A 13,155-nucleotide genomic window follows, 5' to 3' on the forward strand; every position below is an offset into this window, starting at 1 on the left:
CCACCTGCCTCCGTCACAAGAATAATCCACAACTGTGCCTTGTTTTGGCTTTAAATGGCTTTAAAAAAATCCAATGGCTTTAATTTTACCTAGTTTAAGAGGCCCCAACACTCCCTGTTCTAAACATTTCTGTTACCAATCTGACACCTAAAAAGGCATCTGAGTTTGTAAGTCTTTTCAACCATCCTGAACTAACCACAATGTCTTACATAAATGCCATACATATGATTACTACAACTGTAACAGTGAATTTTTTTTTCCTTACAGGCCTATAAGCTATCTGAGGGCAAGAGCTTTGTCTAATAATAATCTTTATAGTCCCCACCATGTCTAACACTGACTACAGACAGTAGGCTATCAGAAGAAATCAGTAAAGGCAAGATTTTTTTCTCCCAGGTCTCAGTTTTAGAAATAGTTGTCCTTCTTTAAAGCAAATGGTTTCTTCCTTTGGACACTAGCAATCTATGACTTCCAAAGTGGTGGTTCAGGGGGTGACTTTGGCCTGTACATATGTTTTGTTTAATCTAAGTGGTATTGGCTCAAATGTGTTTTAAAACAGATTTGTGTCCAGTTTCTAACTATTGAGGCAATTCATATAAAAAAACTCCATATTCCTCGTTTCTCCCTCAAATTAGAAGAGTTGACAGGCTTGGCCTTCATCCCCGATAGGCAAAGATTAACTGGAGGTGAAGAGTTACTGCCCCCTTTCCCTGGACAGGTGCTCAGAAATCCAGGTTTTCATTACACTTGGCTCACCACGCAGGACAGCATGGTGGGAGCACAAGCTCCAAAATCAGTCGGCCTGGTGTGCATCCTGGCTCCACCACTTTACTAGCTGTAAGACCTTGGAGCACGTGACTCAACTTCTCTTAAACTGTTTTCATGTCGGTAAAATAAGAAGAACAGTACCTATCACATGGGGCTAAGATGAGGACAGAACGAACTAATGCATGTAAGCACTCAGAAGAGTGGCACTGTAGAAAGAACTCCCTAAATGCCAGCGATTGTTATCTGCTTGGCACCACAGGTGTTTCCCAACCCTTATACACATGATGTTTCTTCACACTAGCTGCCAGTAAGTACAGAGATGAATTTATGGCTCCCCTCCAACAAGCGTGCTGAAGTTAAGAAATTCAGGTGTATCATCTTCCCCTATCCCTGTCTTTTGTAAAGCTCTATTAAATCCTTTATCAGAGGGGCGCCTGGGTGGCTCAGTGGGCTAAAGCCTCTGCCTTTGGCTCGGGTCATGATCCCAGAGTCCTGGGATCGAGCCCCACATCGGGCTCTCTGCTCAGCGGGGAGCCTGCTTCCTCCTCTCTCTCTCTCTGCCTGCCTCTGTCTACTTGTGATCTCTGTCAAATAAATAAACAAAAATCTTTTAAAAAAATCCTTTATCAGAAAAAAGGGAAAGGGACGCCTGGGTGGCTCAGTTGGTTGGACGACTGTCTTCGGCTCAGGTCATGATCCTGGGAATCCCGGGATCGAGTCCCGCATCGGGCTCCCAGCTCCATGGGGAGTCTGCTTCTCTCTCTGACCTTCTCCTCGCTCATGCTCTCTTTCACTGTCTCTCTCTCAAATAAATAAATAAAATCTTTAAAAAAAAAAAAAAAAGAAAAAAAAGAAAAAAGGGAAGTATTGAAAAGGTTTCTAAGAAACATTACTGTGAAATAACTTGATGCTCTTCCTGTCCCTGAATTTAGTATACTTAAGTACATTTATGCAGTAAGTATCTTAAGGGACAAAAACAACTCTATTAGTACATGCATCCCAGGTGAATAGCAGTAAATATCTGTGGCTGGATTGATCAAGAAATTTAATGAGGTCTCGGGGCGCCTGGGTGGCTCAGTGGGTTAAGCCTCTGCCTTCCGCTCAGGTCATGATCTCAGGGTCCTGGGATGGGAGCCCCACATCGGGCTCTCTGCGGGGGCGGGGGGGTCTGCTTCCTCCTCTCTCTGCCTGCCTGCCTCTCTGCCTACTTGTGATCTATGTCCGTCAGATAAATAAATAGAATCTTAAAAAAAAAAAAAAATTTAATGAGGCCTGAGCGTAAGAATTCTTGGCAACAGCCCATGATGGGAGTTGATTTAACAACCATCCAAACCCTAGTCAGACAAACCTAGTTTTGAACCCCCCCATGATATTACTGACCATAACATTCCACAAGAAACTCCCCGCCTTGGTTTCCTTATATGTAAAATGACACAAAGTTCCCTGGCACACGGTGGGGGGAATAAATATTAGGATCAAGTTAAATTTCTGTTCCGGGGGAGATAAGCAGTTGGGCTAAACCACTGTTCATGACCTCCCCTAATGAGGTTATTCTGCACTTCTGTGACTGTCTGTCTTTACCTCTGCAGTTCCCATTTCTGGGACGATTCCTCCCCATCCCAGTCTTCTTTAAGGCCCAATACAAACGTCAACTTCTCTGTAAAACCTTCCCTTATCCCACCAGTAAGAACAAACAGCTTCCTTCTCTGTGTTCTAATGGCACGTTTATACTTGTGTGACACTCATCACCCTGCCTGACTCGTCTAATTCGTGATGTATACGAACTTCTTAATGGCAGGACTCCTGAGCTAATCACCATCGTCCCATCATTTTACTACCCCTTCTCCTGGCCAAAAGCCAGGAACATCCCATGATCCATAAGCAACTTAACACAAATTTGATTCAGCAAGAGCATTAGAACTCAACTCTCTGATCTAGCCTGAACGCTAAAGCGGCCTTAAAGCCTGGGAAACTACTAAAATAAACGTTACACAGTACCAAGAAAAAGCGAAAAGTACTATGGGGCCCCAACTCCTCCGGGAAGTGGCTATCTCTCCTGGGGAGGGTTTGGGAAGCTGTATGCACTAGCATACTCCCGCTGCGGAGCGGACCTGGGATCTGCTACTCAAGCAGGCCCAACTCGGGCTCGGCAGGCAGTGGGGGACGCGCCCTCCAGCCAGCAGGCCCCCTGAGGCCTAAGCAAGCTCCGCGCCGTGACTCAGCCCTTGGCGCCCGCCAACAGCCAGCCGGCCTCCCCTCACCTTGGCCAGCTTCTCGCACTCCGGCAGTCGCTGATCCACCGTGGCGCTGTAGTCCACCTCCATCTTGACGATGCGCCCATCAGCCCGCTCCGAGCCGCCGTCCGCCATGGTCCCTGCTTGAACGTCCCTAGATGTCCCCCTGCTTCGGCCACTACTCGTCACCCACACCGGAAGCCGCCTGCGCACCCGCTCAGGCAGCGCGTCGGGAGCCCGCGCGAAGGACCCCACGAGGTCCCCTGCGCTGGCCGCCAGTCGGGCACTGCCGCGGACAGCCCTGGGGGGCGGGGTTAGGGGCGGGGTTGGGGCGGGGCTCACCATCGCCCCTGCAGCTCACGTCCGGTGATGTCGCGGTGACTTTTTGTCCCAGATTTGCGGTGAGGAAAACTAGTGTCACAGAATAGACCGCCCCATATAGTCTTACATTCCTACTTTGAAATATTATTTCTCAGAACTGTAGTCAAGATGCTTAACTTTTGTTGGATCTCACTGTTCTCATCTCTGCATGAGCGGCTGAAATAAACCTTAGGGAAGAAAAGGGAGAGAAGTTCTAAAGTTTCATCTGGTTGAAAGTCTTGGTGGTTTAATCTGTGGCACCTCTCAGACCTCACAGAGAAGGTATGACAGCGGTTCGGTGATAAAACAAGTTTTTTTTGTTTGTTTATTTTCATTTTTACTATAATCCGCTATGTGGATAAGAAGAATCTTTAGAAAGACATTTTAGGGACGCCTGGGTGGCTCAGTGGGTTAAGCCGCTGCCTTCGGCTCAGGTCATGATCCCAGCGTCCTGGGATCGAGTCCCACATCGGCCTCCTTGTTCTGTAGGGAGCCTGCTTCTCCCTCTGCCTCTGCCTGCCACTCTGTCTGCCTGTGCTCGCTCGCTCTCTCTCTCTCTCTGACAAATAAATAAATAAAATCTTAAAAAAAAAAAAAAGAAAGACATTTTATTGGCTTTCTCTGTAGGACTCTGGTGAGCATCAAGTGAGATCATGTATATGCGAGGTTATTTCAATTTTTAAGGACCGTACAAGTTTTCATTGTCGTTAGCACCATCTGGGTCCCTATTAAAAAGTTAGGATGGGGCACCTGGGTGGCTCAGTGGGTTAAGCCTCTGCCTTCCGCTCAGGTCATGATCTCAGGGTTCTGGGATGGAGTCCCACATCCGGCTCTCTGCTCCGCAGGGAGCCTGCTTCCTCCTCTCTCTCTCTGCTTGCCTCTCTGCTTACTTGTGATTTCTCTCTGTCAAATAAATAAAATCTTTAAAGAAAAAAAAAAAAAGTTAGGATGGGGCGCCTGGGTGGCTCAGTGGGTTAAGCCTCTGCCTTCCTCTCAGGTCATGATCTCAGGGTTCTGGGATGGAGTCCCACATCCGGCTCTCTGCTCCGCAGGGAGCCTGCTTCCTCCTCTCTCTCTCTGCCTGCCTCTCTGCCTACTTGTGATCTCTGTCAAATAAATAAATAAAATCTTAAAAAAAAAAAAGTTAGGATGAAGTGGTGCCTGGGTGGCTCAGTGGGTTAAGCCTCTGCCTTCGGCTCAGGTCATGATCCCAGGGTCCTGGGAGCGAGCCCCACATCGGGCTCTCTGCTCAGCAGGGACCTGCTTCCTCCTCTCTCTCTGCCTGCCTCTCTGCCTACTTGTGATCTCTGTCAAATAAATAGATAAAATCTTTAAAAAAAAAAAAAAGTTGAGGATGTTTGAAAGTGAGGTCAAACTGTCAGCAGTAGCCTCCCAAGCAAATGGGAAATCTTGAACAGTCTACCTGTTAGTGAATTTAATCAGCACCAGCATCCCTGTCCAAATGCTGAATAGACCTTGTTTTGTGGTGGTGGTGGTGGTTGTTTGTTTTTACTGTCCTGTAATCAAAGTCATGGATGCTATAACCCATCTGCACACATAATTAAAAACAAGAACAAAACATCCTAGCTGTGATGTGAAGGAGAAGCACTGCAAAATAGCAGAAGAGTATGCATGTGAAAATGCAAAGGTAAGGAGTGCCTGGCTGGTGCAGTCCAAGGAGCATGCAACTCTTGATCTCTGGGTAGTGAGTTCCAGCCCCACCTTGAGTGTAGAGATTACTTAAGTAAATAAATAAATAAAACTTCAAAATATAAAGGCTACATTTGTCTACCGTAGGAAATAACAAAAAGTAGTTATTTGCTTATACACGTATATAACAACAAAGCAAAATCTGCAATAGATATGTTTTCGTTGGTTCTCTGTGCATCATAAGGGCTTACTGTGGGTGGCATGATTTTTCCAAAATGGTGTACAACTTCTTAGTAAAGTTCTGTCTGTATGAAAGTACAATCTTCCATTGTTTCTCACATAGGAGAATTCTTAGAAATTTTTTGTGCCAGGGTGCCTTGGGGGCGCAGTTGTTTGAGCGTCCCACTTTTGATTTCTGTTCCGGTCATGATCTTGGGGTCGTGAGATCCAGCCCCAGGTTGGGCTCCATGCTAAGTGGGAAGTCTACTTGAGATTCTCTCCCTCTGCCCCTCCTACCCGCCTCTCACACACATGTCCTCTCTCTCTCAGATAAATGAATCTTTTAAAAAATTTTAGTGTATATTAAAACATCAGAAAATAGCTTAACATATGTGAAATGGAGTTAGAGTCTAGGCCTCAGATACATAAATAAGTGTCTGGCAGGATGTGAAAAGTCAGGTGGAATGTGGGACAATATTTTACTGTGCAGGTTTGTTGCATTATAGTTGTCCGGCATCCCAATTACAGACTGATAACTCCCTTTCCCCCCCAATGATTGTGACAATCTGAAATGCCCACAGAAAGTTCTAGAACACACGCTAGGAGCCAGAATTGCTGAGACACACACTAGGCTAAGATGTTTCTGGGCTCTATATTCAGTGTGCACTTGCTTTGATAGAGACCAGGTTTTTGGAGGTCTACATTTTGTATGAAGAGTGTGAAAAGTCAAAAAGGAACAAAGGTGTAATGGAGTAAATGGATTAGTGGTTTTCAGGACTCAAAAAATAAGAGAGGGTCTAAGAAAGAGGCTAATAGGTAGAAGAAAACTCTGGTTGGCTGTCAACACCAAACTGAAGCCCTTCCTCACTGGGCTTAGAGGTAACAAAATGAAAGCACATTGAAATCTAAGGAAAAGCTTGCAAAGGAAAGAAACAAACAAAAAAAGTGAAGTAAAGAAGAAACTCAGTAAAAGTCTGGGCAACGGTTAGAGAAAATAGGTAAGGTGCTGTTATGTAGATAGATTCTTTATAAAATCCTTTATTTAGGGGATTCTGACATTGTAAGTAAGAATTTAGTTTCAGAAGAGAAAATTAGCAAAGGATAAGGAATCTGGGGGCGCCTGGGTGGCTCGGTGGATTAAGGTTTTGCCTTCAGCTCAGGTCATGATCCCAGAGTCCTGGAATAGAGCCCGGCATCAAGCTCTCTGCTCAGCAGGGAGCCTGCTTCCCTCTCTCTCTCTCTCTCTCTCTCTCTCTCTGCCTACCTCTCCATCTACTTGTGATCTCTCTCTGTCAAATAAATAAATAAAATCTTTAAAAAAAAAAAAAAAGAAAAGAAACGTAAAGATAGATGGAAGTTAAGAGGGACACGCTAGTTGGGGCATCTGGCTGACTCAGTCTTCAGTCCGCAGTCCTCAGTCGAGGTCCTGAGTTCAAGCCCCATGTTGGGCTGAGAGATTTAAAAAATAAAAAAGTTTGGGGTCACGAGTTCAAGCCTCACTTGGACAGTAGAGATGACTTAAAAATAAATAACAATGAAATAAAAAAAGAAAAGATGGACACGTTTTTTAAAATGAACGAAATTTTTTTCTTCCTCATTCTTGAAGCCTCCTCCTCTCCTTCCCCTTTATTTGTCTTTCTGTAGAATCCTTTGTTCCAGGAATTCCTTACCAGTATTGACATCCCGCTGACCTCAATGTATACTTAGTAACAGACTCATGGCCAGTGCCAGCGCTGGTCATGAGACCACCTTGAAGACGTGACCTATCCAGCTGGCAGCATGGACCGGATTCCTATCAAAACCGCCCCGATCCTGTATTTTCCTATAAAACCCCTCAGCCTTTATACCCCAGGCAGGCTTGCAGTCTTTGGAGCCATTAGCCGGCTGCAGCCTCCATTGCCAGGCAAAGTAATAAACTATCTTCCTTCTGTAAACCCAAACTCCGTCTTCGAGTTACTGCTCCAGAGCACAGAGGTCTGTTCTCCACAACAGAGAGAAATACTGATTGAAAAAACATGGTAATGTATATCATGATGCTAATTATTTGAACTCGTGGGTCTCTATAGTAACGACTATGTTTGTTTTCATATTTGGCATGTCCGGCACGTTCAGCACGACCATGCACACATCGGACCCAGAGTTCCCACCTTTGTGAATATTCGAATGGGGGTTCGGGAGGCGGCAGAAAATAAACTTGTAAATAGGGAGCAGGGGTGATGGTGAGTGGGAGGTGATCAGGGAAGGCCGACTAGTGAGCCAAGACCTGCAGTAAATAAGAGGACTTTTTTTTCCTATGTAATCTCTACCCCCAGCCTGGGGCTCGAACTCCCAACCCTGAGACCAAGCATGACATGCTTCACAGTCTGAGCAAGACTCCAGGAACGGAGTCTTGCAGATAGGGGAAGAAGATTGCCGGCGGAGACGAGAGCACGAACCCTAAGGTGAGAGCAATCAGATCACCCCAGCTTGTCTGAAGACCAGAATGAGTGAGGGCAAGATTTGCAGGAGATGAAGTTTTGACCGTTAAAAAGGCTTGGTTTTTAATTTGAATAAAATAGGAAGCCAGCAGGGGTTTTAGGCAAAGGAGGGCATGAGCTGACTTACACAGTGAATCATTCTGGCTGCTGTGTGGTGACTAGGTTGAACAGAAGCTGGGAGACTAGCTGGGAAGTTATTGCAATAATTTAGGAGGAAAACGATGGGGGCTTGGACGAAGGTACGAGAAAGGGCTAGATCCTGGATATAACCATGGGGTAGAGAGGTCAAATATGTCCACAAGATTTTTGGCCGAGTGTCTGGAAAGATGGGGTTGCCATTTACCAAGAAGGAGCAGTTTAGGGACAAGCAAGTCAGACAGAACAGAACAGAAGCCCAGTTTTGGCTATGTTAAGTTTGAGGGCCCTACTGGGTATCCAGTGACAAAGCTGAAAAGGCAAATGCATATACAAGCGTCAGATTAAGAGGAGTCCTTTGGGCTAGATGTTTGAATTTAGGAGTCCTTAACATATTGATTGCATCTAAAGACAAGAGGCTTACATTACAGAAATGTTTCTGAAATGTGTGTGAAACACTTGTTTTTATAAATAGCTTCTTTTAAAGGCAGTGAGAGGGGCACCTGGTGGGCTCAGTGGGAGGAGCATTCCACTTGATCTCAGAGTCATGAGTTTGAGCCCCACGTTCAGTGTGCAGATTACTTAAATAAATAAAAACTTAAAAAAATAAAGGCAGTGGGAGAACTTGGTATTTTCAAGTCTGTTGTAAATCATTTTCAAAGAAAATTATACTGTATTTTATCTTTTGAGTAAATCATGGACTTGTGTTAGAATTATTTCAGATCAGGTACCATTATATCAAGTGAATAAAAAGAATCATGGCGTTCATCTTCTCTTGCTGCTGTCAAAAATAATCATGTACTGGGCGCCTGGGTGGCTCAATGGGTTAAAGCCTCTGCCTTCGGCTCAGGTCATGATCCCAGAGTCTTGGGATAGAGCCCCGCATCGTGCTCTCTGCTCAGCGGGGAGCCTGCTTCCCTCTCTCTCTCTCTCTGCCTACTTGTGATCTCTGTCTGTCAAATAAATAAATAAAATCTTAAAAAAAATAAAATCATGTACTTAGTGGCTCAAAACTGCACAGGTTGATTCTCTCCCAATCTGGAGCCCAGAAGTCTGACATCAGTATCACTGGGCAGAAATCAAGGTATGGCAGGGAGTCTCTAGGGGACAATCCCTTCCTTGTCTCTTCCAGCTTCCAGTGCTTGTGAGTGTTCCTTGGCTCATAGCTTCATCAGGCCAATCTCTGCCTTCACGGTCGCATTGCTTTCTCCTCTTCTGTGTGTATCAGTCTTCCTTTGCCTTTCTCTTATGTACACTAATGATTGTATTTTAGGCCCATCCAGATAATCCAGATTAATTTTCTCTTCTCAAAGTCTTTAATTTTTTAAAAACGATTTTATTTATTCATTTGAGAGAGAGAGAGAGAGAGGCAGAGAGAGCACAGGCAGGGGAAGAGGCCGAGGGAGAGGCAGAGTCAGAGGGAGAAGCAGACTCCCCACTGAGCTGGGAGCCGGACATGGGCCTCAGTCCCAGGACCTGGAGACCATGACCGAAGCTGAAGGCAAACGCTTAACCATGTGAGCCACCCAGGTGCCCCTCAAAGTCTTTAACTTAATCACATCTCCAAACACCCTCTTTGTTTGTTTCTTTTTCTTTCTTTCTTTCTTTTTATTCTTAAGTAATCTCTACAGTCAACATGAGGCTCGAACTCAAAACCCAAACAAGATCAAGGGTCACATGCCCTACTGGCTGAGCCAGTTAGGCAACCCCCTCAAAGATCCATTTTCTAATAAGGTAACATTTTCAGTTTCTGGGGTTTAGGACCTGATATCTCGGGGGGCCATTATTTAGCCTAATTACAATCACCTAAGCAATTGTTAAACAGGGGTTTTGAGATAAATGACTACATACTCTTTTGTGTGTGTGTGTGGACCTTAATGATTTTATAGAAAATTAAAGACACAAATCAGTTCTTCCCTTATTAGTACATACTCTTTTTTTTTTTTTTAAGATTTTATTTATTTATTTGAGAAAGAGAGAAAGAGCAGTGGGGAGGAGCAGTAGGAGAGGGAAAGAGGGAGAGGCAGATTCCCTGCTGAGCAGGGAGCCCAACCTGGGACTCAATCCCAAGACCCAGAGATCGGATCCTGAGCTGAAGGCAGCCGCTTAATCAACTAAGCCACCCAGGCGCCCCACTACATAATCTTACTAGCAAACATAACTCCCTTTTTTCTCTCTGGTAATACTTAAAATAGTCCACAAAAAGTCAAATATCATGCTATCTCTACGGTACAGCATAACTAAGAAATACTATTTCCCCGGGGAACCCAGTGGGTTCCGTCAGGAGAGTATGAGACTCTTGATCTTGGGGTTGTTGGCTTGAGTCCTACATTGGGGGTAGAGATAACTTAAAAATGTTAAAAAAAAAAAAAAAAGGGGCGCCTGGGTGGCTCAGTGGGTTAAAGCCTCTGCCTTCGGCTCAGGTCATGATCTCAGGGTCCTGGGATCAAGCCCCTCATCGGGTTCTCTGCTCTGCGGGGAGTCTGCTTCCCTCTCTCTCTGCCTGCTTCTCTGCCTACTTGTGATCTCTCTCTGTCAAATAAATAAATAAAATATTAAAAAAAAAAAAAGAAACACTATTTCCAGATCTGTGTTGAGATCATTTGTTGATAATAGGTCAAATATGCTTTGGCATTAAGTAGCTATAATCAGTTATCATTGCACAGTTGCCTCCTTTTATTTATTTGGAAATATTTGTGTATTTATTTGTCAGAGAGAGAGAGCACATGCAAAGGGGACAGCGGCCGGTGGAAGGAGCAGCAGACTCTCTGCTGAGCAGAGAACCGTATGCAGGACTCCATCCCGGGACCCTGGGATCATAACCCTGGCTGAAGGCAGATGATTAACTAACTGAGCCACCCAGGTGTCTCCCCCCCGCCTTTTTTTAGGTGCCTCCTTTTAAAGAACACTCAGGATCAAGGACAGTGTCTTCTTTCATCACTAAAACTTGTTTCCGGTGAGTATAGGTTACATATGGCCTCATAATTTATCTCAAAATATTTTAGTGTTTTGCCAATTTCTATACAAACAGAAAATGCAATAAAACTTTGATAAATTTATTACTAGCTTATTTATTTAAAAAAAAAGACAAAGCTAGACCTTTGGTCATAGAACTTCCAAGTTTTTTTTTCTGTGTGAAGCAATTTATACCACATTATTGTCAATTAATTTTTATTTTATGAACTCACAGCTCCAAGCAATTATATATCAAAGGCATTCTTTGTATTTAATAGAGTCCTGATAAATGGGTCTACACATAAGAATTGCCTTGGGACTTTCTGTTTGTTGTTGCATTAAGAATGAATATGTCATTTGCTTAGTACCTAAAAAGGTCAGACACACAGGTGTTAAACACACACACACACACAGATAAAGACTTTGCTGGAATTAAATAATATTTAATAAAAGCTAATTGCAAAGAATAACATTTGATTTTCAAAAAATAACCCTTAAAAAGGGGGCATTGACGTGGTCACCGGAAGAAACCTGCAAAAGCTTCCAGTGTCCAAAGCTGGAACAATTTGAGCAACAAAACTAACATAGTATTGACTTGTTATTCAAAGTGTAATAAATATGCATGAGTCCAACAGATATAAATAAATAACTGAATGAATAAATAAATGAGGGAGAAGAGGACAATCTCACAGAATTCCATATTACATATGTAGATACTCTCTCCTCAGGAGGCAGGCTTAATGACCCACTTCCGAAGAAAAGAGAATGGAAAAGGAAAAAAAAATTTCCTTTGTGAAAAAGTTGGCAGACATGACCTTCACCAAGTGATCAAGGTTAAAGTCAAGCCTTCAACAGGGCTACTTTGGTAATGGAAGGCAGATCATGGGAATGAGAAGGCACATCTTTATATCACTGTGATGTAATAGTTTTATCCTTCTCTCCTTTGACCTAATTTTGACGAGTTGGAAGTCAGTGTCTCCAAAAGTTTCTTCTTGGAGTAACTAAACATTTAGATAAGATTAATGAATGTTACAGTAATACAGTGGTTCTCCACTGTAGGAGTTCATTCCTCCCTATGCACCCCCAGACTCGGCAGTGTATGTGTCTGTGTGGGGGGGTGCTGATATGTAGTGGGTAGAGACCAGGAATGCTGCTAAACATGGTACAGTGACCACCACAACAAGGAATTATCTGGCACCAAGTGTTAGTAGCTCTGAGACTGAGAACCTGAAACTAATTATATACATACACCTAACAGATGTTTATTGGGTATCTACACTACCCCATACCAGGATACATTTTCCAGATGATACAGAGAGGACACGGTCTGTCTTCTCTGGAAGCTTAAAATCATGTCTATAATCAGAAAATGAGGGGACTATTTTAGCACCATATACCACCTTTTCTATATAAAGGTCACACTTGCATGCAAACAGGAACCAGAGTGAGTAGTCCAGATAAGTGTTCCAGGTTGTCTAGAAAGGTAAAGGGTTGTCTAGAACAGCTCTGTGTAAGAGTTGGGACTTTCAGTAGCCTTTGACAAACCCACACACCTTATACACAGTGAGCAGTTAAGAGGAAGATGGAAAGAACTATAATATTTTAGAGATACCAGGGATATTCTAGGAATGAAACAGGATCTGAATAGTCACAAAGACTGTTGGTACACGCTTCTTTCAGATGCTACTCACAGAGTGGGTCATAGTTTTTTCACACAAACGGAGAAGAGGTTTCAGTGTGGGGGGATGGGTGCATCATCAGAATCCAGGTGAAGCCAATGGATAGAAAAAGCTCCTTATATGATTGATTTTGAAGGGGACCTCCCCCATCTCGCCTTCTGAGAATCCTTGCCTTCACAGATTGTCACTTATCTCGCGGTATCGCCTGTCACAGACGTGTGTAGGCTAATATTCTTTTCCTTCTGCTGAGATCATTCCTCACTGATAACTTTTTCCAAACTTTTTGCCCTTTGTGCCCCACCCCTATTTTTAAAATATGTGATGATCAGTAGCTGGATTATATCATTGTTAATGGATCATTACTACTCTTCTTAATGACGAATAGCAGCACCTTCAAAGCTCTTTGGAAGTAGATATTGGAGATCCCACTGGTTGAAAAAGAACAGAATTCTTGCCAGACTCTTGCTGACGAAGGGGGACTTCAAACACTTTAAGCCACGCATCGGACCAGTAGATGGCGCTCTCTTCCCTTTGTGTGAATGAGTTATGAATGAATAAGCTCTCCCTTTGCCCTCCCCTCCCCCAAGCGCTGTTGTAGTGAAAACCAATCTGTCCTCAAGTCCTCACCGAATCTTTAAAAAATTCATCGTCTTTTCTTTCGGGGCAGTTTAATGCAGA

At 43.9% G+C, this 13,155-nt stretch overlaps 1 protein-coding gene and 1 long non-coding RNA gene across 2 annotated transcripts in view; one reads left to right on the plus strand and one right to left on the minus strand.

The window, feature by feature from the left end:
* PSMD12 (proteasome 26S subunit, non-ATPase 12) overlaps positions 1 to 3,223 on the minus strand; it is a 30,079-nt gene extending 26,856 nt beyond the window's left edge. The window contains exon 1 of the mRNA XM_047708108.1: positions 3,030 to 3,223. Coding sequence (XP_047564064.1) covers positions 3,030 to 3,137 — 108 coding nt within the window. The 5' untranslated portion in view covers positions 3,138 to 3,223. The remainder of the gene's footprint in view (positions 1 to 3,029) is intronic.
* Positions 3,224 to 3,371: 148 nt separating this feature from the next.
* Positions 3,372 to 11,068, plus strand: LOC125087624 (uncharacterized). Its single transcript, XR_007123465.1, has 3 exons — positions 3,372 to 3,644; positions 7,544 to 7,672; positions 10,557 to 11,068. It is a non-coding gene; the product is annotated as an uncharacterized LOC125087624 (long non-coding RNA).
* The last annotated feature ends 2,087 nt before the right edge of the window (positions 11,069 to 13,155 follow it).

This window comes from Lutra lutra, chromosome 16, assembly GCF_902655055.1.
Source record: "Lutra lutra chromosome 16, mLutLut1.2, whole genome shotgun sequence".
Taxonomy (NCBI): Eukaryota; Metazoa; Chordata; class Mammalia; order Carnivora; family Mustelidae; genus Lutra; species Lutra lutra.